Source organism: Acanthamoeba castellanii (genome assembly GCF_000313135.1).
Source record: "Acanthamoeba castellanii str. Neff unplaced genomic scaffold scf7180000084724, whole genome shotgun sequence".
Lineage (NCBI taxonomy): Eukaryota > Discosea > Longamoebia > Acanthamoebidae > Acanthamoeba > Acanthamoeba castellanii.
The window spans coordinates 313,148-337,212 of record NW_004457611.1 but is presented as its reverse complement, the minus strand read 5'-3'; the positions used below and the strand labels follow the sequence as shown (position 1 = coordinate 337,212).

General features: G+C 58.8%; 9 protein-coding genes across 9 annotated transcripts; 3 read left to right on the top strand and 6 right to left on the bottom strand.

The window, feature by feature from the left end:
• Positions 1 to 75: 75 nt before the first annotated feature.
• ACA1_159080 (papain family cysteine protease subfamily protein) lies at positions 76 to 2,499 on the bottom strand (the record flags this gene model as incomplete). The annotated part of the gene is made up of 9 exons (XM_004348520.1): positions 76 to 216; positions 321 to 499; positions 588 to 903; positions 1,003 to 1,097; positions 1,188 to 1,261; positions 1,354 to 1,595; positions 1,668 to 1,938; positions 2,040 to 2,112; positions 2,217 to 2,499. Coding segments are annotated over 9 exons (1,674 nt in total), but the record flags the coding sequence as incomplete, so codon positions are not given.
• Positions 2,500 to 2,595: 96 nt separating this feature from the next.
• Positions 2,596 to 4,395, bottom strand: ACA1_159070 (mucin, putative; the record flags this gene model as incomplete). Its single annotated transcript, XM_004348519.1, has 8 exons — positions 2,596 to 2,795; positions 2,892 to 3,048; positions 3,114 to 3,306; positions 3,405 to 3,525; positions 3,614 to 3,726; positions 3,809 to 3,891; positions 3,995 to 4,137; positions 4,239 to 4,395. Coding segments are annotated over 8 exons (1,167 nt in total), but the record flags the coding sequence as incomplete, so codon positions are not given.
• A 368-nt stretch (positions 4,396 to 4,763) lies between these two features.
• Positions 4,764 to 8,557, bottom strand: ACA1_159060 (Rrm3p helicase; the record flags this gene model as incomplete). The annotated part of the gene is given in 15 exon segments (XM_004348518.1): positions 4,764 to 4,998; positions 5,095 to 5,160; positions 5,241 to 5,316; positions 5,439 to 5,548; positions 5,677 to 5,806; positions 5,946 to 6,012; positions 6,119 to 6,220; positions 6,311 to 6,419; positions 6,434 to 6,747; positions 6,850 to 7,050; positions 7,167 to 7,343; positions 7,422 to 7,494; positions 7,590 to 7,823; positions 7,917 to 8,107; positions 8,225 to 8,557. The coding sequence occupies 15 exon segments, from the start codon at positions 8,555 to 8,557 to the stop codon at positions 4,764 to 4,766; spliced, it is 2,418 nt and encodes an 805-aa protein (XP_004348568.1).
• Positions 8,558 to 9,318: 761 nt separating this feature from the next.
• Positions 9,319 to 11,309, bottom strand: ACA1_159050 (uncharacterized protein; the record flags this gene model as incomplete). The annotated part of the gene is made up of 9 exons (XM_004348517.1): positions 9,319 to 9,471; positions 9,590 to 9,751; positions 9,913 to 9,959; positions 10,028 to 10,093; positions 10,272 to 10,321; positions 10,390 to 10,518; positions 10,657 to 10,721; positions 10,833 to 10,916; positions 11,058 to 11,309. 9 exons carry the CDS (start codon positions 11,307 to 11,309, stop codon positions 9,319 to 9,321), a joined length of 1,008 nt encoding a protein of 335 aa, XP_004348567.1.
• An 874-nt stretch (positions 11,310 to 12,183) lies between these two features.
• Positions 12,184 to 12,972, top strand: ACA1_159040 (uncharacterized protein; the record flags this gene model as incomplete). Its single annotated transcript, XM_004348516.1, has 2 exons — positions 12,184 to 12,775; positions 12,872 to 12,972. The coding sequence occupies 2 exons, from the start codon at positions 12,184 to 12,186 to the stop codon at positions 12,970 to 12,972; spliced, it is 693 nt and encodes a 230-aa protein (XP_004348566.1).
• A 114-nt stretch (positions 12,973 to 13,086) lies between these two features.
• ACA1_159030 (peptidase, M28 family protein) lies at positions 13,087 to 17,068 on the bottom strand (the record flags this gene model as incomplete). The annotated part of the gene is made up of 13 exons (XM_004348515.1): positions 13,087 to 13,318; positions 13,416 to 13,566; positions 13,691 to 13,847; positions 14,143 to 14,276; positions 14,412 to 14,468; positions 14,587 to 14,749; positions 14,860 to 14,989; positions 15,083 to 15,176; positions 15,302 to 15,413; positions 15,506 to 16,111; positions 16,213 to 16,266; positions 16,343 to 16,472; positions 16,557 to 17,068. The coding sequence occupies 13 exons, from the start codon at positions 17,066 to 17,068 to the stop codon at positions 13,087 to 13,089; spliced, it is 2,532 nt and encodes an 843-aa protein (XP_004348565.1).
• A 588-nt stretch (positions 17,069 to 17,656) lies between these two features.
• ACA1_159020 (uncharacterized protein) lies at positions 17,657 to 18,534 on the top strand (the record flags this gene model as incomplete). The annotated part of the gene is made up of 6 exons (XM_004348514.1): positions 17,657 to 17,714; positions 17,777 to 17,860; positions 17,940 to 18,052; positions 18,150 to 18,198; positions 18,341 to 18,406; positions 18,494 to 18,534. The coding sequence occupies 6 exons, from the start codon at positions 17,657 to 17,659 to the stop codon at positions 18,532 to 18,534; spliced, it is 411 nt and encodes a 136-aa protein (XP_004348564.1).
• Positions 18,535 to 18,619: 85 nt separating this feature from the next.
• On the bottom strand, positions 18,620 to 20,116 carry ACA1_159010 (NmrAlike family protein; the record flags this gene model as incomplete). The annotated part of the gene is made up of 8 exons (XM_004348513.1): positions 18,620 to 18,764; positions 18,789 to 18,909; positions 18,988 to 19,069; positions 19,148 to 19,308; positions 19,382 to 19,490; positions 19,576 to 19,689; positions 19,786 to 19,966; positions 20,082 to 20,116. The coding sequence occupies 8 exons, from the start codon at positions 20,114 to 20,116 to the stop codon at positions 18,620 to 18,622; spliced, it is 948 nt and encodes a 315-aa protein (XP_004348563.1).
• A 344-nt stretch (positions 20,117 to 20,460) lies between these two features.
• Positions 20,461 to 22,349, top strand: ACA1_159000 (uncharacterized protein; the record flags this gene model as incomplete). Its single annotated transcript, XM_004348512.1, has 7 exons — positions 20,461 to 20,697; positions 20,975 to 21,108; positions 21,256 to 21,526; positions 21,564 to 21,728; positions 21,851 to 21,864; positions 21,995 to 22,100; positions 22,263 to 22,349. The coding sequence occupies 7 exons, from the start codon at positions 20,461 to 20,463 to the stop codon at positions 22,347 to 22,349; spliced, it is 1,014 nt and encodes a 337-aa protein (XP_004348562.1).
• Positions 22,350 to 24,065: the final 1,716 nt, after the last annotated feature.

Sequence of the window (24,065 nt, the reverse complement as noted above, 5' to 3'; positions counted from 1 at the left end):
TAAATAATTGAAATAAATAATTGAAATAAATAGATGTAGAATACAGGAGGAAGAAGAAGGTGGTGGAGCTCTCGCTTAGTTGTCAACGCGGACGGGCGGGCTGCGCCCGGTGATGGACTGGAAGAGCTTCCTCCGCTCGAACCACGTCGATCGCTTGGCCTTCCTCTCCTCCGCAGGCGCAGGCGCCGCCGCCATGCCACCACCCTGGGCCTCCATCTGGCCAGATCCCACCATCAGCGTGAGCACCCCCGCTTGTTGTGCGATTGTGTGCGTGCGTGTGCGTGTGTTGTGTCGTGTATGTGTCGTGTGCGTGTGCGTACCTCGACGGCGTGGTCTCCGTAGTTGAAGGCTTCGTGGGCCTGCCTCTTTTTGTAGACTGCGACGGCGCCCACCACGACGGCCGCGGTCACGCCCGCCAGCAGCACCACAGCCACGGCGCCGCCCACGGCAATGCCGATGATCGCTCCCGTGCTCAGCACCGCGCCGCCACCAGCCGACGCTACACACGAGAAAAACAACCAAGTTAGACACGACCGCACACACCACACAACGCACGACACGACACACAGCGACACGACACGACGTACCGACGCTGACACCCGCGGCAGAGGCGGCACCCCCGGCAGCGCCGTAGCTGACCGTGGCGACGAGGTTGACCGTCTCGGCGCCGTTGGTCGCCACAAAGTCGACGAACACGCTCTGGCCCGACGTGACCTGCAGCGTGGCCTGGTTGACGCTCGACACCGCGAAGCCCGAGTGGGTCGTCAGCGAGCCCACCGGCTGCGCCGCCGCCGCCGATTGCCGCTTCGTAGTCGCGTTGTTGTTGTCGTTGGTGGGCAGCGCCAGCGACTTGCCGGCGTAGTCATCCTTGTGGGCGTTGAAGTGCCACAGCTCGAGCGCGTACTGGGAGCTGCGCAGGGTCACGGGGTGGTCGGTGGGCGCGGTGACCGGGGCGCCGGCGGGGGTGTTCGGCGTGCCCGAGTCGGCCGCCGCAGCCGAGACGCCACCGAAGCGCTTGTTGGTGCGGGTGAACCCGGCAGCCGACACGTAGCCCTCGATGCCCGCCTGGTTCACGCCCCGCTTCATACGATAGTAGCCTGTGGCGGCGCGGGCCACGCCGTGAGTGTCGTGCTGCATGTTTGTGTGTCGTGTCGTGTGTCGTGTGTCGTGTGTCGTGTGGTGCGTACCCTTGTCGCCCCACTGCGTGCTCCACGAGTTCTCGATGAGCCAGTAGTCGACACCATTGACGTCCGTACCCCAACTATGAGACACACACACGTACGAACGCACCAACCGGCGTAAGTGCGCGTGTTGCGCGCGCGCGTGCGGTCATGCGTGTGTTGCGTGGTGTACCCGACGACGGCGATGGCGTGGCCGCCGACGTAGTCCGACGCCGATGACGAGCAGGTGCCCGGCCAGACCTTGCCGGCGTTGTTGCGGTCGCTGTAGAAGTCGTAGAAGCTCTGGCACACGTCGAAGATGGCCGTCACCGGTCCGTTGTTGTAGATCTCCAGCCGCGTGTTGTCCACTCCCGTCACCCGGTACGCGCTCGACGCCCTGTACTTTTGCGCGCTGGACCCATCATCGCAACCCGACTGCACACACATGACACGACACGCACGGTGAGTGCGACGCGCGAGTGCGGTGGGCGAGTGCGGACGGCGTACGTTGCAGGTGGGTGTGGCGTCGCAGTTGCCGTTGTAGCAGCGGTAGCGGCGGCAGCCGGCCGAGAGGGCGGTGGAGGAGGCCGACGGGAGGCCGTTGTCGCGGACCACCTGGGCCGCGCGGTAGGGGTCGCCGCCGTTGCAGCCCGTCGCGCCGAACCACACGAAGCCCTTCCCGCAGTCGAGAATCTCCTGCGGCGAGAGCACCGGGCGCGCGCCCTGCGCGTAGCACACACGGTCGGCGTTCGCGCTCGCCACGCAGAACGAATAGCAGCTGCTCGACGCGTGTCGTGTCGCGTGGCGGCGCGTGTCGTGCGGTCAGAGAAAGACACGCGCGGAGTACCGCACACGCGTACAGAGTGGAGCGAAGCGTACCTGCCGCACTGGCCCTGGTCGAGAATGCCGGCGAAGCAGCCGGTCTGCTGGTGGAAGTCGAACGACGCCGGCACTGCGCACACAACACGCGTCAGCACGACACGACACGACACGACACGACACGACACGACACGATACGACGGCACACGGCGCGCGGTGTGGGGGGGGAGCACGCACGGCACGAGGCGCTGTTGCAGGCGGGGAGGCCGTTGCTGGCGGGCGAGGCCGAGGGCGACGGCGACTGCGACGGAGCGCTCGAGGGGGTGGCCGAGACGCCGGGCGGCGGGGTGGACGACGGGGTGGCGCTGGGCGACGGGGCCGCGGGCGAGGGCGATGGCGAGGCGGCCGGCGACGGGTCGGTCACCACCAGCGTGATGAAGGTGGCCTCGGTCGAGTTGGCACTCGAGCCCACCGCGTTGTGCGCCACCACCACCACCGAACACGACGTGCCCGGCGAGATTCCTAAACAAACCGCACACGCGCGCGTGTGTGCGTGTCATTTGAGTGCGTGCGTGTCGTATATGAGTGTGTGCGTGTGCGGTTTGGGTGACGAACCGGTGAAGGTGATGCTGGTGCCGCCAGTGACTTCGGCGGGGAACTCGGTGCCGTAGGCCCGGATGTAGACGGTGTAGCCGGTCAGGGCGCTGCCGCCGTCGGTGGCCGGGGCCGCCCACGAGATGGTGGCCGACGACGTCGTGACGCCGCTCACCGCCACATTCTGGGGCGGATCCGGCACGGTCGTCACCGTTCCACCCACTTTTTCGCCCCGCCCCGCCCCCCCACAGGCAACAGTCCACGTCAGCATTGCGGGGCGAAAAAGAGGAAGGGCGAATGAAGAAAAGCGGGGCGAACCGGGAGTCGAGGTCCAGTCGGTCGAGCACGAGCCCTCGCCAAAGGTGTTGAAGTAGCCCGTCTCCGGGAGGCGGTAGACGCCGCCGCTGGCCGACGTGAACTGGAAGTAGTACGACCTGCACCCGCTCCCGGCCGCCGACACGGCGTAGTAGTTACCCTGCAACCAGCACACGTCAGCCGGCCGCGGCAGTGATTCGGAGTTAAAAAAAAAAGTCTAGTTACCTGGTTGCCGGTGCCGGCGTCGAGGGCGAGGTCGAGGGGCGAGCCGCCGACGAAGACCTTGGCGCTCTGGGGCGCGCCGACGGCGTCGTAGTAGGCCGCGAAGAACCGCACGTTGCCCGATTGGATCAGGTGCGAGCCGGACGCGATCGGATTGGCGTAGGTCTCCGTGTTGCACGCGCCGTAGTCGGTCGTCCTAGTTGAGAGGAAGGAATGCGCAAAAGAACGAAGCGCGAAGCGACGGAATTCCAGTCAGCCACGGGCGTGAGAAAGAGAGAGAGAAAACGAACGTACCAGTAGTAGTAGCCGGTCTGGGCGTCGGCGCCGTAGCCCACGCCGAAGCGGCTGTAGCTCGACGACAGGTACATGTTGCGCAGTCCATTGCACGTGCTGCCGCTGCTGGTCTTGCCACTCGCTGCGTTGAATCAACGTTTGTGCGTGTGCGGTCGTGTGAGTTTAGCAATGAAAGTGAATCAGAGGGCAAGAGCGCGAGAGCAGTATACCGGGACAGCAGACGTAGTTGCCGCTGGCGTCCTGGTTCCACCCGCAGACGCCATCGCTCACGGCCGTCAGCGGGTCGCCGCTGTAGGCGTACTGCAGGCCCTCGCCCACGAGTCTGGCGTCACGCCACACCCGCATGTTATGATTCAAACACAACACCCGCACCAGAGCGCGCGGCGCCGCGGTGTGGCGCGTACCCAGTGCAGCTGTAGATGTTGCGCACGCGAGTGTACCACGCGGTGCCGTCGCAGCTATTGAACTGAACCGCGTGGCAGTTGTTCTACAGCAGGAAAACAACGACACACGACACGACACGCGCAACACGACACGCGGCGGTGAGTCACCACCACAGTTGAATCGGGGGCGCGGGCGGGTGGCCGTACGGCGAGGTCCTGGGAGTGGCCCGACGCGGCCTCGGAGAGCTTGGGGTCGAAGTAGAGCGGCAGCTGCGCGGGGAGCCCGTCGGCGATGCCCGACGCCGGGTAGCCCGCCGTGGCCATGTAGGCCGCCGCGAACCCGGACGGACCTGGTATGCAAGGAGCACATAAAAAAGTACACGTCAGCAGCTCTCTTACATCTTGGCGATCTAAAGTTGCTGTGTGGGCGAAAGAGAGAAGAGAGCGGTACCGACGCGTGCGGCGTTGATGAGGGCACCCACGGTGCGTTCCTGGTAGGAGGGGCGGCTGGAGACGGGCTCGCCGTAGGCCTCCGCGCGTGGCACTAGCGCGGCCGCGACGACGCAGAAAAGAACGAAGACGAAACCGAAAAGATGACGGTGGTGCATCTTTTTATCGGCTTTCGCTCTTCAAGTAACTCTCTTGTTGTGGTGGTGTAGTGGATAGTACAAAGTGTGCGGGAGAGGCTGGGCGTAAGCTAATAAATGGGCACCCGGCAGGCGCCCAACGGGGTAACACCATCGCTGGGATTGGTCGTTTGGTAATTGCGGGCTAATCAGTTTGAATCTGATTGGTATCCTTTGGAGTTAATTTGCTGGTCAACCAATCCGAAAACAGAGCGCCAGGTGGTCAGCTTACGTGTTGATTGGTTGGTGCTCTTTTGGTCCGTTATCTGCGTGGCGCCTTCCATAACCTGGCCGTCAGTGCGTGATGACGTCGAGAACGCACACGCCAGTACCGTCAGCGGCCGGTGATCTCACTCCCACGTGACCTCGTCTTCATCAGCCCACGCTTCGCGGTACTGCCGCTCGTCGGCCTCGAAGTCGGCAGCCGCGGCCACCGGCTCTTCGTGCGCCAACGCCGGCGCGCGCCAAGATGACGACGAAGACGAAGCCGCCGACCACGATGACGACGACGATGGTCGCGGTTGCGATGGACCGGTGCGTCTGAGGGCGACCGACGACGAGAACCGCCGGTAGTACTCCAGCACCCTGAATGCCGCCGATTAGTTACAGATCTCCGTGACCAGCCGTGCGTGTGCGGTCGTGCGTGTGCGTGTCGTGCGCGTGCGTGTCGTGCGTATGTACCTGGGGTGCGCTCTCACCTTGCCCGCCTCGAAGCCCATCAGGTAGAGGCCCTCCAGATTCTGGGCTCTGTTTGGTGGGTCCGGGTTGCGTAAGTACGTGGCGTCGACCATGGGAGAAAGTGAAGAAGGCATCGTCATCATCAGTACCGGGACAGGGCGACGTAGGCCTGGCCGTAGGCAAATACGTGGCTTAGGTTCATCTCCACCTTGCTCAGCGTCATCCCTGCGTGTGTGCGTTCGTGCGTGTGTGCATGTTCGTGAGGACGCCGAGCGCAAGCGCGTGCGCATGCGTGTGCGTGTGCGTGCGTGCGCGCGTGCGAGATTAGCTAAAGTGGTGGTACGTACCTTGGGACTTGTGGATGGAGAGCGCCCAGGCCAGGTTGAGCGGAATCTGCGTGCGCGAGGCCACCTTCTTGGGTCCCACCTCGGACTTCCACTCCTCCGGCAAAATGATCCTGCAAGCACCGCACGACACGCACGACACGCACGACAAGCACGCGAAGCACGACACGAGCGCACACGACACAGAAGTTTGGCAAGTGGTCGCGGGGGGTGGGGCAACTGGAGAGGAGAAGAAGCGAACCGTTCCAGGCCGGTGGTGAAGCGCACGACGGGGTAGTAGGTGGCGTCGAGGACCACCTTCTTCCGCTTGGCCTTGCCCGACGAACTCGTGCGGCCCGCCACCGTCACCTCGCTCGAATCGCTCGCGAACCCTGATGAGGACACCCAACGTATCGCAAACCGACAACAGCAGCAGCAATGGGCAGGCCGGCGCCGATCAGCAAACGACCGCGTCGCCGATTGGCGTCAACGCAACACAACACAACACAAGGCAATGGGTAGGTTGCTTACCGGTGACGACTCCGCGGGCGCCGTTCACGAGTCCGCCGCTGAAGGCCAGGTTCATTAGGAGGATAACCTGAGCGCGGCACTTGGGAGTGAGTACCGCGTGCCCGGGCGTGGGTGCGGTCGTGCGTGTGCGTGTGCGTGCGTGCGTTGGCACACGAAAGAGAGGGAGGCGTTACCTGGGCGCCCACCTTGAGTTCGAGTGTTTCGGGCGCGGGGCAGTATTTCTGGAGCTTGCCCAGGAAGGGCTCCTTGCCCTCGTCCACAGCCCTAAAGAAGTACTGATGTACACCACGCACCACCCCCACCCTCCCACAAGTCAGCTCCAAACGCAAACACAAACGCAAACGCAAACGCAAACGCGAGCGTACGCTTTTGCCGGGGAGCGCGGCCAGGCACTCGTGGTTCCTGTGGGCCACCTCGCGCCGCGTGGGGAAGAGCTGCGTCGGCGGGATGTCTTCGTCTCGCGGCACCTCCTCCCTGCCTCGCCGCACCAACGCTTGGCCGCATTGCCGCTTCCAAATCCACCGAACTCGTCGTAGTACGCATCGTAGGGCTCGTCTTCGTCGTTTTCGTTTTCGTTCTCTTCAGCGCCGCGGCCGCCTCGTCGCTCGGTTGTCGCACGCGCGGCGGCCTGCTGCGTATTGCTGGTCATCCGCTTCAGCTGTCGGAGCTGGTCGTCGACCTGCTTGCGCTTCATCGAGCGGCGCACGCACTCCTCGAGCTTCGATCGGGTGTCGAACGATACGTTGCCCACGCGGATCTCGTTGAGCAGGCTGATGAACTCGGTCTCCGACTGACGGAACACCTGTGCAGCCACCCCTCCACGTCAACACCTGTGTGCGTGTGTGTGTGGTGTGCGTGCGTGGTGGTGTGCGTGCGTGCGTGGTGTGTGTGCGTGTGCGGTCACCTGAGTGAGCTCCACGGATTTCTGAACGACGCGAGGCCAGCACTCGCACTCGAAGCACAGGTGCTTGGCCATGACGGGCGGCAGCTGCAGGAAGTCGCCGCAGAGGACCACCTGGATGCCGCCGAACGGTCGCTCGTCCTCCCGGATCTTCCGCGCCACGTACTCCACCTTGTCGAAGAATTCGCCCGCCAGCATCGAAATCTACATATGTGTGCGTGTGCGGTGGCGCGTGTGCGTGTGCGTGTGCGGTTTGTTGGTTGTGTGCTGTTGTCGTGCGTGTGTGACGCAATGAGCTATGATTGGTGAGTGAGGCGCACCTCGTCGATGACGATGACCTTGACCTTGCGCCACCGCTTCACGGCCACGGGGTCCTTTTTGACCTTGAAGACCAGGCTCTCGGCCTTGTACTTGGCCAGCCCGACGCCGGCGAACGTGTGCAGCGTGATGCCGCCCACCTGACACGCGGCGATACCCGTCGACGCCGTCACATACACCTGCACACGACCCGCATCAATCTCCGCTGCGTTGCGTTGCGTTGCGTTGCGTTGCGTTGCGTTGAGTTTGAGTGGTACCGTTCCGGGCGGCTGAACCTTGCGCAGGCGAGCCACGATCTCCTTGAGCAGCAGCGACTTGCCCGTGCCCGCGCTATTATATAATAATATTAATATTCATCATATATTCAATTAAAAATATTGACAAGAATAAATAGTAAATAATAAATAGTAAATAATAAAACGTACCAGCCGGTGAAGAACAGGGACATGCCGGAGAGGGCCATTTGCAGGACCTGCTCCTGCTCGTGGGTGAGGGCCAGGTCGGGGTTGCTCTCGAGCGGGGAGGGCTCGGGCTCGGCGTCGGGCAGGGTGTTGAACTCCTCCTCGAGCATCGAGAAGAAGTCGCTGTAGTACTTGAGCGAGTTGGGCACGTCCTCCTTGGTCACGTTGGCAAACTTCTCCGGCACCACGTCCAGACATCTGCCTCTACATCGTCAGCTACCATGCCGCACACGGCACACGGACGACACGGCACACGACACACGCACACGACACACGACACACGGGACTGACCTTTCGCCGACGCCGCTCATGCTCATGGTCAGGGAGAGTCCACCACCAGCCGGCCCGCCCACCGTGGACGAGCCCAGTGCAGCACCGCCGGCGCCGGCGCCAACAGCAGCGGCGTTGGCCACGGCCGTCTGCATGGTCATGATGCCCGTGTTGAACCGGGAGTTGCGCTTGAACGACCCGATGTGCATCCCCTGATGACGATGATGATGATGGTGATGGGTGTCGACGCCATACACAAGCAGATCCACACAAGCACACGTGACGTCAGCACGAGCCCAAGCACAGCGATGGGTGAGGGGAATGAGAACCGAGGCGTCGACGGAGGGCGGGAGGAGCAGCTGCGGGGCGGGGCTGCGCAGCGGAATGGCGCTGATGCTGCTCGTGGGCGTGGCCAGCGTCGACGAAAAAGATCGCGCCACCGGCGGAACCAGAGACGGCGCCGACGACGACGACGGGAACGGCAACGCGAGCGCCGGTTGAGGCGCAACGCGGGAAGAAGAAGAAGACGACGGTGATGATGAAGAAGAAGCGAATGTCTGAGTAAGAGGAGGAGTGGGAGTAGGCCCAGCGGGGATGAGGCTATCCAGCTCGCCGGCGATTTGCGAAAAGAAGAGATCGTCATCGTCGCCTTCGTCGCCCATGACGACGGACGTCGGTGCGGCCCGGGCGTGTGCCGCTGGCCTCGGAGCCTGCGACGACCAGGAAGGAGCAGAAGAAGCAGCAGAGGAGAATGGCGGAAGAGAAGATGAAGATGAATAAGCCGAGGGTGAAGGAGAACAAGACGAAGAGGGAGCGCGTCGCTGCGTGTTTTGTAGTCGGCTGGTGGCCGAGGTGGCGGCGAGAGGACCACTACTTGGTGGGGACGGACTCAGCTGAGTTGAAGGTGAAGGTGAAGGTGAAGAAGCTGTGGAGGAGAGAGGTTCGAAGGATGGATCCATTCGAGGCCTCTTCGTAGGTGCGTGCAGCGATGATGAAGAGAGATTACTTGGAGATGGTCGACGATTCGTTGTCGATTGGGGGCCATGCTGTGAAAGAGATCGGACGTCGGACGTCGGACCGCTGGCGCCAGATGAAGAAGATGGAACCACATGAGGCGGCGGGTGGTGAGGCGGTGGCGCGGCAGCAACGACCATGGGGGCGGCAACCATCGGCACATTCTGGAAGCTGGTGTTGCAGAGGCCGTTGTTGGGAATGCTGGACATGGACTTGGTCGTATTACGACCCCGCTTGAAAGAACCCAGGCTCAACATGATCGAACTCGACGGCAGACCCCCGCCCCCTTGCATTCTTCTCCTCTGTCGCGCCCAGATTGATCAATCTCCTCTACTAAAATTGTTTCTTGGAACAAAAGTGTAGTTTCTCCAGGATTTCCTCCTTTTTATTTTCCTTTTTACTATTTTGGTCAGCTTCGGACCTGGACGGCGGTGAGGGGGACGTGGAAGTTGAAGCTTTGCCGCTCGAGGAAGCGCAGGCGGGTATCGAACGTCTGCACAAGCTCGGTGTACCTGTCGTACTGGTGCAGCACGTTGGCCACCAGCCCATCGTCGTTCAGCACCTGCAGCGGCTGTCCATCCACGTGAGACACACACACAGCACGACATGACACGCACGGCACGACACGACACGACACGCACGACATGACCAACGACACGACACAAATCGAAGAAGAGTACTGGGGACTGAGTCTTGAATTCGCCGAAGCTGCCGACGGTGAGCACGGGGCTGCGAGCGTTTTCGAGGCGCACGAGCCGGTCGTGCCAGTCGAGCCGGTAGACGATGTACATGTGGACCGCCTGATCGAAGATGTCCCGGTCCACCGTCTCCCCCGCCTCCCGCTCCCTGTGTCGACACCCACCACCCCCCAAGCCCCCCAAATGACGTCAGCACTTGTCGCCGGAGGCCAATCAGAAATCAAAGGGACGGGGGAGGTAGGGGGTACCGAGGTTTGTGGCGGTCGATGACCTTGCCAATCCAGGCGTTCATGCGTTGGAGGTACCACAGCATCTGCTCCGTGCTCCCAAACGTCGTCCCCGAACAGATTATCTTTTCGTCTGTCGACACACACCAATGTGTTATTGTTCATAACATTAACATGTGGGGGGGGAGCGTACTGGGGTGCGCCCAGTCGAAGGGATCCTTCTGGAAGACCACGTCTCTCGTGTCCGTGATCAGCACATCTGCCCAGCCCAACCGCTGTCAGTCGCGTGTGTATCATCGTGTGTCGTGTGGGTCGTGTGTGTCGTGTCATCGTATGTCGTGTGTCGTGTGTGTCGTGTGTGTCGTGTGTGCCGTGTGTGCCGTGTGTGCCGTGTGTGCCGTGTGTGCCGTGTGTGCCGTGTGTGTCATCAGACGTACAGTCATAGAAGCTCCCGTAGGCCGTCAGCCACAGCTGCATGATGTGGAATCTGGGAAGAAGGCCAATCAGCCAACAGCGCGGGGGGGGGGAAGATGTGCTTGGGTCAAGGGAGTTTACCTCCGATTCATGGCTTTTAGCTCCGGCATGGGCGGGAACAGCAGGCGCTCGACCATCAGGTGCGGCAGTGAGCCCTTCTCGAAGTAGGGGAACTTCGAACTCACGACCACCGTTGTCACATTGTAGAATCTGTGTGCAATCGCACACAGCTCGTCAGTTGAATGCAGCTGACCCGCCCACGCACCACAACACACGACACACCACGACACACCACGACACACACACGCATGGCCGCACACGCTTGAATGTAGAGTGGGGAGCAAGTACCGTAATCGCTGCATGAGGTCGTCGTCGGATTGGGCCTCCTGCGAGACGAACAGCACGACATCGCCCTGCACGTACGCATTTGTGTGTGTCACTTCTCTGTGTTGAACATGCCGCACGACACGACACACGACACACACGACACACAGCGCACATGCAAAGGGCAAAGGGCAGCGTACGGCAAAGTTCGTGTAGCGGAGGGATATCACGAAGTTGCGGAGGGCGTCCCATCGGTAGCCCGTCGCCATGCCCATCACCACCGGCTGCCCTCCCATTCATTATTGTCAATTAATTTTAAAATACAATAAAGAATAATCTCCCAAAAAAATAAATAATCAAATTAATTATATAAAACAGCAATCTCAAAATAGTATAAAAATAAATAGAGAAATAAAATGAAGAACCTTTTTTTCGAAAGTGGGGGGCGGCGCGTCCCGCGGGCCGCGGCCGTCGTCGGGGTCGCCGAGTGGTGGCGGCTGCTGCTGTGGAGGGAGGAAGGCGAGGGGCAGGGGCCGGCCGAGGCCCGGCAGGTCCGTGCAGTCGTCCAGCCCAGAGGCGCTCCGGTAGAGGAGGTAGCCAATGATCCCGCTCTGCAGGAGGAGCACCGCGGCCACTGTCAGCACGCCCCGCGGACCCAGCACCACCACGCCTCTCATCTTGTCTGTGCCACAGCGCCCAAGGTCGCGGACGTGTCAAAACAACTTTGGTTGGGGTGGGTGATTTTCTTTTCTGTTTTCTGCCGCGTGAAAATGAAATTCATTTGCGAAACAAAAACGAAACGAAACAGAAGTCGGAAACGGTGTACTTCCGCTTCTGTGCGACACTTGGAAGTATGGCACTCGGCGGCACTGGTCCCGGAACGTGTGCCACATGGTGTGCGAAGAAGAAGCCTCCACGAGAAGCCGACCTCCCAACAACCTTGCGGTACCAGGTCGAAGTGGACGGTGTAGTCGGTAGCCACGGTTTCCGCAGACACCACGAGCCGTCGAACCGCTCTACGCGAACATCGAATTCGAGGCCTCACAGCATCACCTATCCCACCAAGCTCGACTCGTCGCACAGGCGGAAATCACTTGAGATAAAAACGAGCCTATCGGCGAGCAAGCTCGAGGCCTCGTGTTGCACAGGAGAGAGGTCATACAGGCCCCTCGAGTGGTCACTCTGCCCAGGCCGAGCGCGTAGGAGTTCGCGGGCGTGTGCTGGACGACGTCATCTGGTGGTGTTGCCAACCGCGCACGCAGGTACTCTCCTACTATACCCCATTCTCGCCCAATCAGCTACACGACTCGCATATACAACCGTACCACATCCCGCATCCCCTCTCATAAAAACCAAACACACACCAGAACAGCGTTTTTGTTATCATCATTCCGTCACACACCACACCAACACATCACAAAGGTACCTTCACCTCCACCACCTTCTTCTTCTTGCACGTAGAGACAATCAGAATAATAAATATAAATAATATAAATAGAAAGAGATAACTAATAATAAGTTATGTATATGTGTTGTGTGTACAACAGAACAATGAAGATAGAGGACGTACTGGTACAGCGGCTGCAGAAGAGGAAGAGGGAGCAGGCCGGCCATTGCCAGCGCGGCACCGAGGACGGCTTCAAGCGAATCGAGGCCCAGGTCCGCGAGGCCAAGCGCGTGCGACGCCACGAGATGGCGGCCGCCCTCTCCACGTCTACATCATCATCCCCATCACCATCACCATCATCAGTACCACCACCATCAGCAGCAGCAACGCGAAGCTGGCGAGGCGAAGCGGCACCGGGTGATGCGGCGTGCAAGCTCGTCCAGGTCCAGCAGCACAGGCAGCACCAGTACCTGCTCCTCCAGATCCAGCGGCAAATCCTCCTGGCCCAGCGCCACCACCGACGAACGACGGCTGCCACGTCATCGGCCACGGCCGCGGTCGGCTGCGCCGCGGCCACGCGAAGAAGAGCTTCGCTGTGTCGGCAGTCGACACGACGAGAGTCGCCGAAAACGACGATGGCGGCGACGACGGTGACGGTGAAGACCGAAAAGAACGAAGACGGCGACGAAAACGACGGGAAAGAGACACAAAAGAACGAAGAGAGCACCTTCGGCGGCAGCAGCAGCTCGACGGCCGGTCTCCTCCACTTCTCCTATCCGCTCTCTTCCGCTTCTCTTTCTCTTCCATTCTCTTCTTCTTCTCCTTCTCCATTGTCGTCATTATCGCCATCAGCGCCATTAATGTCGACGACGTGGCTGCCGCTGCCCGCGGGCGAACGGTGCGGCGCTGTGCGACTGCCGCCCCTCGTGTCCCTCTTTGCCGAACCGTCCTGAACCCACCCAACAATTCTAACAATTTAAACAATTGTTTGCATTCCAACACACATTCACTGGAACACGCACACAACGATACGACACGACACGACACACGCACACGACACACAAGTGTTAATTAAGAGAAAAGAAAGGAGAGGGCACAAGGGGGGGTGGGGGTACAGCGGAGGCGAGGTTGCCGAGGTTGATAAGCTCGTCGGCGTCGACGTTGAGCGGGCGGGTCGAGGTGGCGAGGGCGTAGGCCAGGCGGAGAGCCACGCGGCCCTGCTGGAGCGCGCCGGCCAGCGACCACCGCGGGTCGTACTCGTCGCCGGGTCCGTGGTACTTGGTCTTCACGTACCACGCCCTGACACCACGCACACACACACATACACACACACACGACCGCACACACACGCGTGAGCAACACGACGCACGACACATAGCACGCGCACGCGACGTACTTGCGGGTGGCGGCGTAGTCGGACGGGCGGCCGACAAAGTGTTTGCCGGTCCACGGGTAGATGGAGGGAATGCCGGCCTTGTGGAACACCCACGAGTCCGACCGAATGAAACTGCCCTGGCCCGGGTTCGGGTCGCCGCTCACGCTCATACCTGCCACACGCGTGTTGTGTCGTGCGACGTGAGTGCGTGTGTGTCGTGTGTCGTGTGCGTCGTGTGCGTCGTGAGTGCGAGTGCGAGTGCGAGTGCGTGCGCGTAATGCCAAGAATGCGCGTACCCTCGGCGTGCGCGGCGGCGGTGAACATGCGGCCAAGTTTGGTTTCGTCGCTGCCCAGACCGACGATGTCCAGCGTCAGGCCGTCCAGGTTGAGCATATCAAAATTGATGTTGGCCAGGGTACGCGTGAGCGGCACCGGTGGGTTGGCCACGTATGCCTGTGTGTCGTGTGTATCGTGTGTATCGTGTCGTGTATCGTGTGTCGTGAGCTTGGCGTCGCTCGCGCGGGCCACAGCTCACCACATGTACCTGCTCATCTCCCCATCCACAAATTGTCCTCTTCTTCTTCTTCGTCTTCCACATCTTCTTCCCCTTCCCCTTCTTCTTCCTCCTCTTCCTCTTTTCATCTTCCTCAACTTCCACTCCAACCTCTAGCGGTGTGCATCGTTACCAGAAGTCACGCACGCACGCAACGGCCGCACACGCACGCACACACAAGCGCATAGTGGGTACCTGAGCGCCGATGAGGCCGGCCTCTTCGCCGGTGAGGCTCACAAAGAGGAAAGATCGCTTCAAGGTGCCCCGGTGCTGTGCGAGGGCACGCGCCAGCGTCAGCATCATTGACACCCCGCTTGCATTGTCGACCGCTGCAAACATAACGCCAGTTTAGTAAACAGCTCTCTCTACTGGATCCAGTAGTCCACACACGACACACGACACGACACGACACGACACGACACGACACACACACACAGACACACGACACACACAACACGTCCAACCTCCATTGTAGATACGGTCCTGGTCGCTGTCGCCCGGTGGTCCCATGCCCAAGTGATCTGTTATGTGCCTAGATAAGTAAGTTGATTTCTATTTCCGTTATTATTTACTTATTTATAATTATTACTAATGGTTTATAACTTATTACTTAATTGTTTTCGTGCAAGGCGTGGGTACCGTGATGAGCGGTGATGAGGATGCACTCGCTGGTCTCGCCCGGTAGCAGGCCCGCCACGTTCTTGGCCTTGAAGCTGCGCACGCCCAACACCACGTCGAGCGACGTCGCCACGGGGAGTCGACGCGCCACGAAGTCGGGAGACACCGCTGCATCGTACCACTCCTGTTGCACAACACAAGCAATGTCAAACGTGTCGTGTGTCGTGCGTGTCGTGCGTGTCGTGTTGCGCGTGCGGTGGTGTGCGTGTGTGCGTGATGCGCCAGGAAACGTACGGCGAGAGTGCTACCGCAGAGGCGGGCGAGACTCGCAGCGGACTCCTCGGTGAGCCAGGCCACCACCTCCAGTCCGACGTTGAATCGCTTGGCCGGCACCTGCAGCGGCTCCCGGTTGTTGGAGATCACCCTGGCGGTGGTGATGATGGGTGGTTGGTTGGTGATTAGTTGGTGGTGAACGCAAGAAGTCTTCAAGGCTTGGGAAAGAGAGGGGGGGCACTACGTGAAGGGATAGCCGGCCGTGTCGGGCGTGTAGATGAGGAAGATGCCTCGTGCGCCTCTTCGTCGCACCTCCTCCACCTTGTACGTCCATCGTCCTACACGCAACATCAACAGAAATTAATATATCAATATTATATATAACATTATAAAATAGAAATAAAATGGAATGAATAAATATAAATATAAATAAAATAGAAATGCAAAGGAATTCAAAGAGTACCGTAGTAGGTGAGCTTGCTGCCCTCGAAGAGGTCGGGCTGGTCTTCCGTCGGCTGGGGCTCGTTGACGAAGCACACCACCAGCTTGCCCCGGATATCCACCTCCCCGCCGTCCTGCCCACGCATTTCGTGAAGAGGTGAGTCTATGGACAACGCACGCACGCACGCACGACACGCACGGCACGCACGGTACGCACGGCACGCACCGCGTCTCGGTAGTCGTTCCTTGACCACTGCTCGGCGTGAATGCCGAACCCGAGGAAGACCAGCTCGTCGGCCGTCACGCGCCATTCCGTCTCGCCCGTCGCACTTCCGGTCGCCGCCGCTTCGTTGGTGTCGCCGTCGGCCATGGCCTCCCGGATGGCCTGGTAGTCGGCCGTGACCACAAAGTCGTCCCACAGCCGCAGCTCGACCCGATCCGCGCCTTCGCCTTCGTCGACACCACCACTTCGCTCCGCGTCGGCACCGTCAGCACGATTGCCGCTGCTGTCGTCTTCTTCATCATCGCCATCACCACCGGTGCCGCATTGCTGATTGGCCGGGTCGGCGCCCGCCTCTTCCGATTCGTCGGTTTGGCACGGCTGCGAGTTGTCCGCGGTGGCGGTGCCTCGTGTGTCGACAGTTGTTGTTGTCTGTGTCGACGCTTCGTGAAGGCGGGTGAAGGTCAGCGGCGGCCGCGGCCGATCGGCGTCGGCGGCGGCCCTGCGGCTCTCGGTCGTGGAGATGCCCACGAGGGGCACGTCAACAATGTAGTCCTTGAGCGATGGCGACGTCGACGCCGACTTAGTAGTGAAGAGTCCGATGAGTTTCATCTGCGCCGCTATATACAACGTGGCCAACTCCTGTTTCGCCCAATGTCCCATCCACATTAATGTGTGCGTGCGGTGGTGCGTGTGCGTGTGCGTGTGCGTACCTCCCCTCGGGTGCCTGTGCCTCTGCCCTCCATCAGGTCGTCGCTCAGATATTCCTGAGCCAAGTACACACATAAAGCTTGCCAGTCAATGCAAGTAATGATGTAATCGCCAATGTTGGTGCGCGCGCACCAGATGTGTCTGCAGCTCCTCTGGTCGCAGGTCGTCGAGCAGCTTCACCAGCGGGCTCCGGCTGACGTGGTCGCCGCCGCCGCCGCCGCCGCCGACCTCGGCCCGACCTCCCTGCGCGCGCTCCTGCTGACTGGATACGCGAGTCAGATGTCAGCGTGAAACCTCGTTACATAGTAAAATGCCTGAATTACTGGGATTCCTGGTGACGACGTACGAGTCGCCCGAGCCTGGCCGCCTGGGCCGCGACAAGTCCACGGCGGCGTCGTGGGCAGCGCCGGAGGGAAGAGAAGTTAAGGTGGCGGCTGACTCGGCAGAGGCCGCGGGGCCGCCGGGCAGGCGCATGAGCGCGATGAGCGAGAAGGCGACCAGCATTGTGACCAGCAGCAGGAGCAGCGGTCGACGCCGCAGCTGCGGCGGCAGCAGAAGCACAAACGCAGTTGCCGCTGTCGACAAAGAAGAAGACGATGATGAAGATGATGACACGGGTGATGAAGAAGAAGGAAACAGGCTCGAGAAGAAGGTGGTGGCAGATGAAGACAATGATGATGAAGAGGAAGAAGAAGATGATGATGACATCATGAAGGGAAGAGAGGAGGAGGAAGAGCGTGGAGAGCGTTTGGAGAGAAGGTCGTCGTCGAACCGCGATGAGGTGGACGAAGAGGAGACGGAGGGTGGCGGCAGGAAGGACAGCGCGGACGGCCGATCGGTCGAGCGTGCCCGCTGCATGTTGCCGGCGCCCTCGAGGTCGATGTAGACGTCGCTGTGGTGATGGTGGAGGCGATGATCGTTGATGATATTGGCGAGCGTGGTTGCCTGGTGGTGGTGTTGAATGAGAGGAGCGTCGACAGATGACGGCAGACCAGCAACTGCTGCGAACGGCGTCTCGCCTCGTTCCACTTCCTCGCACTCAGTTCTCCTGCACAAGTCTTATCGATTAATAAAAATAATAAATTATTTTCTGTATTTATGGGTGTAGATAGAGGAGGAATAAAATAAAAGGGAGAATAAATAGAATAGAATAAAAGAATGCAGCAATTAACTCAATAAAAATGGAGGGTGGGAGGGTACAGGCGTCTCCTGCGATTGGGCGAGGTGAGCATCCAAAAAGGACCGGCCGGCCCTTCTCCCTCAGTACTTCGGGCCGTTTGGGTTTGGATGACAAGCGGGCGACTGCGCCTCTCAGCGATCTACAGTTCTTCGGAGATGTCCACCAAATAAACCAAAGAGAAAACAAATTCCCAGCCATTTTCTTTCACACCAACAAGATCGTTTGTCGATTTATTTTGTGCTCCGGACGAGAGATTACACCACTCAATGTTTGCCCCTAGCCGTCGCTTGGCGCTGTCGCGCCCCTCGTCCGTCGCCTCCACTTGTAGGTTTCCCTAATCTGCCCACATCTCCTTTAATTGTAATTTTTACGATTTTTCCCCACAGCTTTCGGACGATTCCCCACCTTCGCTTCCTCTTCCACCTCCTCCTTCACGCTGCCCGCCCTCGGCACCCGCACCTATGTCACAAGTACGCTCGCGCTTCCATTACATCGATTTTAGATGTATGGATTTTATTTATTTTATTTATTTATTATGTATCGATGTAGACGTAAAGCGGATCGCGAGGCGAGAGAAGCGGCGGTTGGCCGAGAAGGCGCTCGTCAAGGCCGAGGCCGAGAAGCAGGCCACCGAGGCCGCCGTTGCCGCCACCAAGCAGCAGGTGCGTTGAGAGCCTCCCCTCCCCCTCTTCCATCTTCGCGTAGCGATATGCTGACTCACTCCCCCTCTCCTCCTCAAACGCGTTGGGCTCGCCACAGGTCGATGCCGTGATGGAAGAGGCCGCTAACCTTGCCCATGCCGACTCTTGTACGCCTTTCCTCCTCTTGCTGGTTGTCTTTTCGAGTAGTACTACTGCTTTGCTTTTGGCAAACTCTGAATTCTCACGTTTGCGTTTGCGTTTGCGTTTGCGCGTTTGCGTTTGCGTTTCCCAAACGCTACACGTGTACAGCGGCGCAGCAGCAGGCCGGCAAGGGCAACCTGGACAGGGACATCGTCAAGGAGATGGACGGAAACGGTACAAACATACTCACCTGGCTCTCTCTCTCTCTCTGCCGGCGGGCAGCACCTAGACTCTGACTCTATTTTCCCTGATCGCGTGCAGTGCGAATGAAGCCGCGCCATTCTCCCCTCAGCGCTGCTTGAGCGCTCTCACCGCCCACTCGTCGCACCACATTAAAAAAGAGACGCCTTTCCCGTATCTCGGTGCGATAGTTCTCCTTTTATTTTCCTACTGGGCCAACCAGCTCGACTCGGCGAGCCAGGCCTCAAACGTCGCCATGGCCGGGTACACCTTGGCGGTGATCTCAGCGTGTCTGTGTTGTTGTTTTTTGTTGTGATAGTCATCAGCCTCATTATCGATATCATCGTTAGAGCTGAATGGAGGAGTCCCTGGGTACCTGGCTTCGTGGATCGGGGCGTAGTCGTTGTACCATCGCATGTTGTCGGCCGTCTCGGTGGAAAGGTCCTTGGCCCACTCGGCAAAGTCTTGCGGTTCGTGTCGTGCCGCACGTCCCTTCACTGTGTCGCCAACCAACAAACATGGGTCAGCCAAATTGAGAACAGATCAATTCACACGAACGTGACGACGCGCCGCACCTTTCGTGATGGCCTCGCACATCTGAGTCACGGTTAAGTTCTGCGCCACGATGGGCACCGACTCTCCGTTGTATGTCTCTGGCTGAACATGCATTGTTGAAACATATGTTAATAATTGTTGATATGTCGACACGAATGGCACAACATGCTGTTGTGATACCTTGTCAAAGATGGCGGCGACGACGTTGCCGGTGTCGTTGACGTCGAAGAGGGGGAGGGTGGTATGCTTGTAGAGGGGCTGGCGGAACACCAACGCACCGTCGGCCTCGATCGTGGGCTGGAAGAAGGTGGTCACGTTCTGGAAGTAGAATCCCACATAAACTGCCCACATATACATATCAACATTATAGTTTTTAATATATTCATGTAGAGTGGATCGTCAAGATGTATGTACCGAATGATTGGACAGGGAAGGAGTCCTTGTGGTGAGTTCTGACATAGTGCTCCACCTGGTACTTGCCCGCATAGTGCGAAAGGTTCAGAGCCCCGCCGGTGGCCTTGTACTGCGTCATGTGAACATATTTAGAATAATGTAGGCAACATATTGTGTAGAAATGTGGGACTGTACCTCCAAATGTAGTGGTGAACTCCGGCCTTGGCTGCAGCGTCAGCCATGGCGCGACCCTGCTGCTGTTCGAGCTGTGAATCCTGGTTGAGCTCCGGGTCCCAAAAGTTGGTCATCGCAAACACGCCATAGGCGCCCTTCACAAAGATCAACCAATCAACAGCAGGCATTTGTTAGTTACAATGTAACTACACTTCTCATAATGGTCTGATAGGAGCAGAGCGGAAACTCACCTTGAAGGCGTCGACGAGCTGCTCGGGGTTGTTGCTGACGTGGCACTGCACCATCTCGACGCCCTTGGCCGCGAGGGCCTTGGCCTGGGCAGACTCAGTGTTGCGAGACAGACCGCGCACCCGCCACTTGCCGCTGCGCAGGAGTGCGTCCACCACGCTGCCGCCCTGGCGACCCGTAGCTCTGTTTTGTTTAGGTACTATATCATTCAATATTGTTTATATTGTTTATATTGTTTATATGGTTTCTATCATCTTTATTTATAGCAGAATTAATTGAGACGGAGGTGAGCGCTTACCCAACGACGGCGATGAGGGGCTTGGTGTCAGACATTATTCTTTTGATTGGGTGGTAAAGGAGGTGTAAGTGTGGCGAGGTATTGTGTTCGGTCCCGCTTTTATATCTGCTGGGCCAATTGCCTATCGCCGATAGAAGCAGCCAACCCGACAGAAAGGGTAGGCGCAACCTTGATTGCGCCACGTTAAGACTTCCTCTTCTTTTCCTCAGCTGCTGTTGCTTGATGGTGAGGTGAGAGTAGTTACGGTACCGGAATGTTGACCAGATTGCTGCTGTATCTTCCGGCCTCGGAATAGCGTGTAAAATGCCTTGAATTCCAGCATCTCAGGTGGTGCTATTCTTTTCAAATCAATAAATAATAAACCCACAACGACGAAGCCATGGCGCGGCACCGCATCAAGATGCCCATCTCGCTGCAGTACATCATGCCCGAGGAGCTGGACCTGCTGGGGGCGTCGGGCAACGACGTGCGCCTCACCGCCCAGCGGGTGTACATGTGCCAGCAGCACGTCCAGCTCCTGGAGTCCCTCAAGAAGGAGGACCTCAAGAGCCAGGTGGGCAGGTTCTTCCGCCAAACCTACGTCGACTTCAAGCTCAGCGTCTCCCTCCCCGAGCTGGTATATTTTATTATTATATATTGATATTAGATTATTATATTTTATTATTTAGATAATTATTATATTTCTTTAAATGGTACTTTTAGTATTTATTTTGACCACAGCTGTCGCAAATTGTGGGGACCTATCACGCGTACTGCCACAAGCAGCTGCTGCAGTGCACTGATGACTTTCTCCAGCAGCTCATCAGGCACGACCGCACACGCACGCACACGCACACACCGCACACATGTGAAGTGTTGATGGGTTTGTCGTCACACTGTTTAGTGAGCTGAAGAGGGACTACGAGAGCTTCCGCGACGAGAAGCTGGTGGGTAGCGGAGGCCGGCGCAAGATGGTGAACGCCCTGTGCCGTGCCATGGCGCTCCGGCCCCACCAGCCGCCCATGTCCCTCGAGAAGCACCAGCCCTCGTCTTCATCTTCTTCGTCTTCTTCGTCTTCGTCTTCGTCTTCGTCTTCGTCTTCGTCTTCCTCTGCTTCGTCTTTGTCTTCGTCTTCTCTTTCGTCAACGACTTCTTCTTCTTCTTCGGCGGTGTCGGTGATCGGGAAGCGCGCGAGACGGAAGAGCGCCAACGACAAAGGAGATGACGATGACGATGACGATGACGACGATTGCGACTACAAGGACTACTACAAGAAGAAGGCAGCGGAGGATGAAGAGGAGCGGGAGGTGCGGTTGGCCCGGGCGAAGCGAAGGCGATCGGCGCCGGCGTCGCTCGCTGTGGCCACGGCTGGCGCCGATGATGACGCCAACCAGCCATCAGGGCCGCCGCCTCAAATCCCGCCTCCAGTCCCCGCCCACGCCGCTGCCGTTTCCGCCCCTAATCAGGTACTGCCACGTCATCTTTGTCATTGAGTGGTCGAAGGTGATGGTGATGACGGTGATGACGGTGATGGTGATTGAGGCGTCTCAGCTGGCGACACAACGCGAGGTGGCGCTCGCCACGGAGCAGCTGGCGGGGTACCTACAGACCCACTTTCTGCAGCCCTGGCGCGCCGACGGCCGACCAATCGACCTCGCCAGACTCCAGGTGCGTGCCCTCCGTCAGGGCGCGCTTCTGTGTGGCGCTGTGGCGGTGTGGCGTGTGGCGTGTGCGACATGTGCGCCTGTGTGTGTGCGTGGTTGTCAACTCGTGTGTGCGTGTGTGGGCAGGAGTTGGTGTCCCGGTTCGCTGAGCACATGGGCAAGCTTGCAGCGCAAACGACCAACCCTCTTTAACTGAGGCAAGGAATAGAAAATATAAATCCACATGCTTATATGAGCATGTGGGCGTGGAGTGTGTGGCGTGTTGTCCAGGTGCCTACATGAGGAGGCACTTCTTGTCGCCGTCCTTGGCCTCGGTCTCCAGTCCTTCCCACTCAGCCAAGCCGAAAACCTACCGGCCCAGCTCGCTCGGCGCAAAGTCCTTCGGCAGGTTGTCCTACACAATCTTCGCGCTGTGTGCGCGTGTGCGATTTAGCTCAAGTGGTGCGTTGTATCACATGTGCAGTAGTGCGTGTGTCGTGCAGTGGTGCGTGTGTCATGCCGTGTGCGTGTGGTGCGTGTGTCGTGCCCGAGGTTCCAGAGGGCGGAGCCGGGCGGGGCCATGGCGGCCGCGGGGTACACCCGGATGTACTGCACGAACCGGAAGTTGGATCCCGTGTTGGGGTAGTTGCGGTGCGGCAGCCTCGACGACCACACCACCAACGATGTTGCGCCTCAACGCTCGCTTCCTGTGGGCGTGGGCGGGTGTGGTGTGTACCCTTGCGTGCGGTGATCTTTTGTCCGTCATGACGCAGCGGGTCGTCTTCAAAAACGCCCACCAATGTTGTCTGTACCAGACCAGTACGATCAAAAAAAAAAGTCCTTCCAGTTGTGCTGTCGTGCAAGTGTATGGGTGGGCGTGTGTGTACCGGTTTGTACGTGGTGGTCTGTTTGGCCCACGTCTCCAGGAAATTGTGGAAGCCCGGAATCGCCTCGAACCCGCCGTCCGTCTCTGTGGGACAGGGCCACGAGTCAGTCCCTGCAGCTTCTCGTAGACCTTGAATTCCGACACCGCACCTTGTTTCGCGACACGACACACACGACACACACGACACACACGACACTTTCAACTTCTTGACTACTTCTTCTACTTCTTCCTCCGAACCCAATCGAGCAGCTGCTTCTCGTACCAGTCCAGCGAGCCGTTGCAGATCGAGCCACAGCGCATCGACAGCGCCTGGAAGTGCTGGAGAAGCACCAAAACTCCACAAATTTGAGCGACGAGGAAAAAAATGATTCCGGCGAGTGTTGATCTCGCGACCTCAAGCGTGTTAGGCTTGCGTGCTACCGTTGCACCACGGAATCTTTCGACAAGCACGTTCCTTCTCCGTGAGCTTGTTGGCCCCTAACTGCCGAGATGTCATTTCAGGCCAAAGCATGGTGTTGGTTGTGATCGCACATCAGGCAGCTACATCGGCTAATTCCACTCTGGCAAAGGAACTATTCACTCATAACTTGGCAACACTGCTCATCTGCAGGCTGGGTGCATCTTGCTTGGCCACCAGGAGGGAGGGGAACTGTGCAGGCAGGAGCAGAGGCTCCATGTTGGGGTTAGCCCAGTACTTGAATGAGGTGCATGCACATCATTCCACCAACCCAGTCCATGCTGTGAGTGAAGTTCTTCTCCTGACATGCAACCCATGGGCCTATGTGATGACCAAGGGTGGAGAGATGAGGAGAAAGTGGCCTGACTTCTGCTGTATGAAGTGCAGCAGCACTGTCCCCACCATGTGGTAGCTGCCCTGCATGTTGACTTCATGCAAGAGGTCAAACCTGGCCACACAAGTGTCAGTGAGTGCCATCACACTCATGAGTCACATATGAGTCTTGACATGGCAGCCTTGCACCTCTTGGTGTTGGTCTGGTTGGCCTTGGCCCACCAGATGGCACCAGCATTGTACACCACAAAGTCAAGTCCAAAGTGCTGCAGGCACCTCTTAACAGCCTCCTAAATCAAGGCAGTGGACCTTGGTCACAGACAAAAAAACACACATTCACTCCCACTTCCAGCAAAGTGACTATGAGGAGTCCCATACCTGATGTCACAGATGATGGGCAGAGCATTCTTCCACCTCTCTTGGCCCAGTTCTGCTGCCTCACCAGTCTGAGTAGCAGATTTTTGGCTGGGATTAATCACAGCTCTGGCTATGCTCTACTCAGCTGCATCAGAGAGAAGGACACACCAAGGCCTCAATCTTGTGATGCGCCCACCACCAGAGCCACTCATGCCATTTGAGTCCTGGTGTTCTTCATCTCCTCCCAGGTGGGCAAAAAGATATGCATCCGCCGGGAATTGAACCCGGGTCTCCCGCGTGGCAGGCGGAAATCTTGCCACTGGACCACG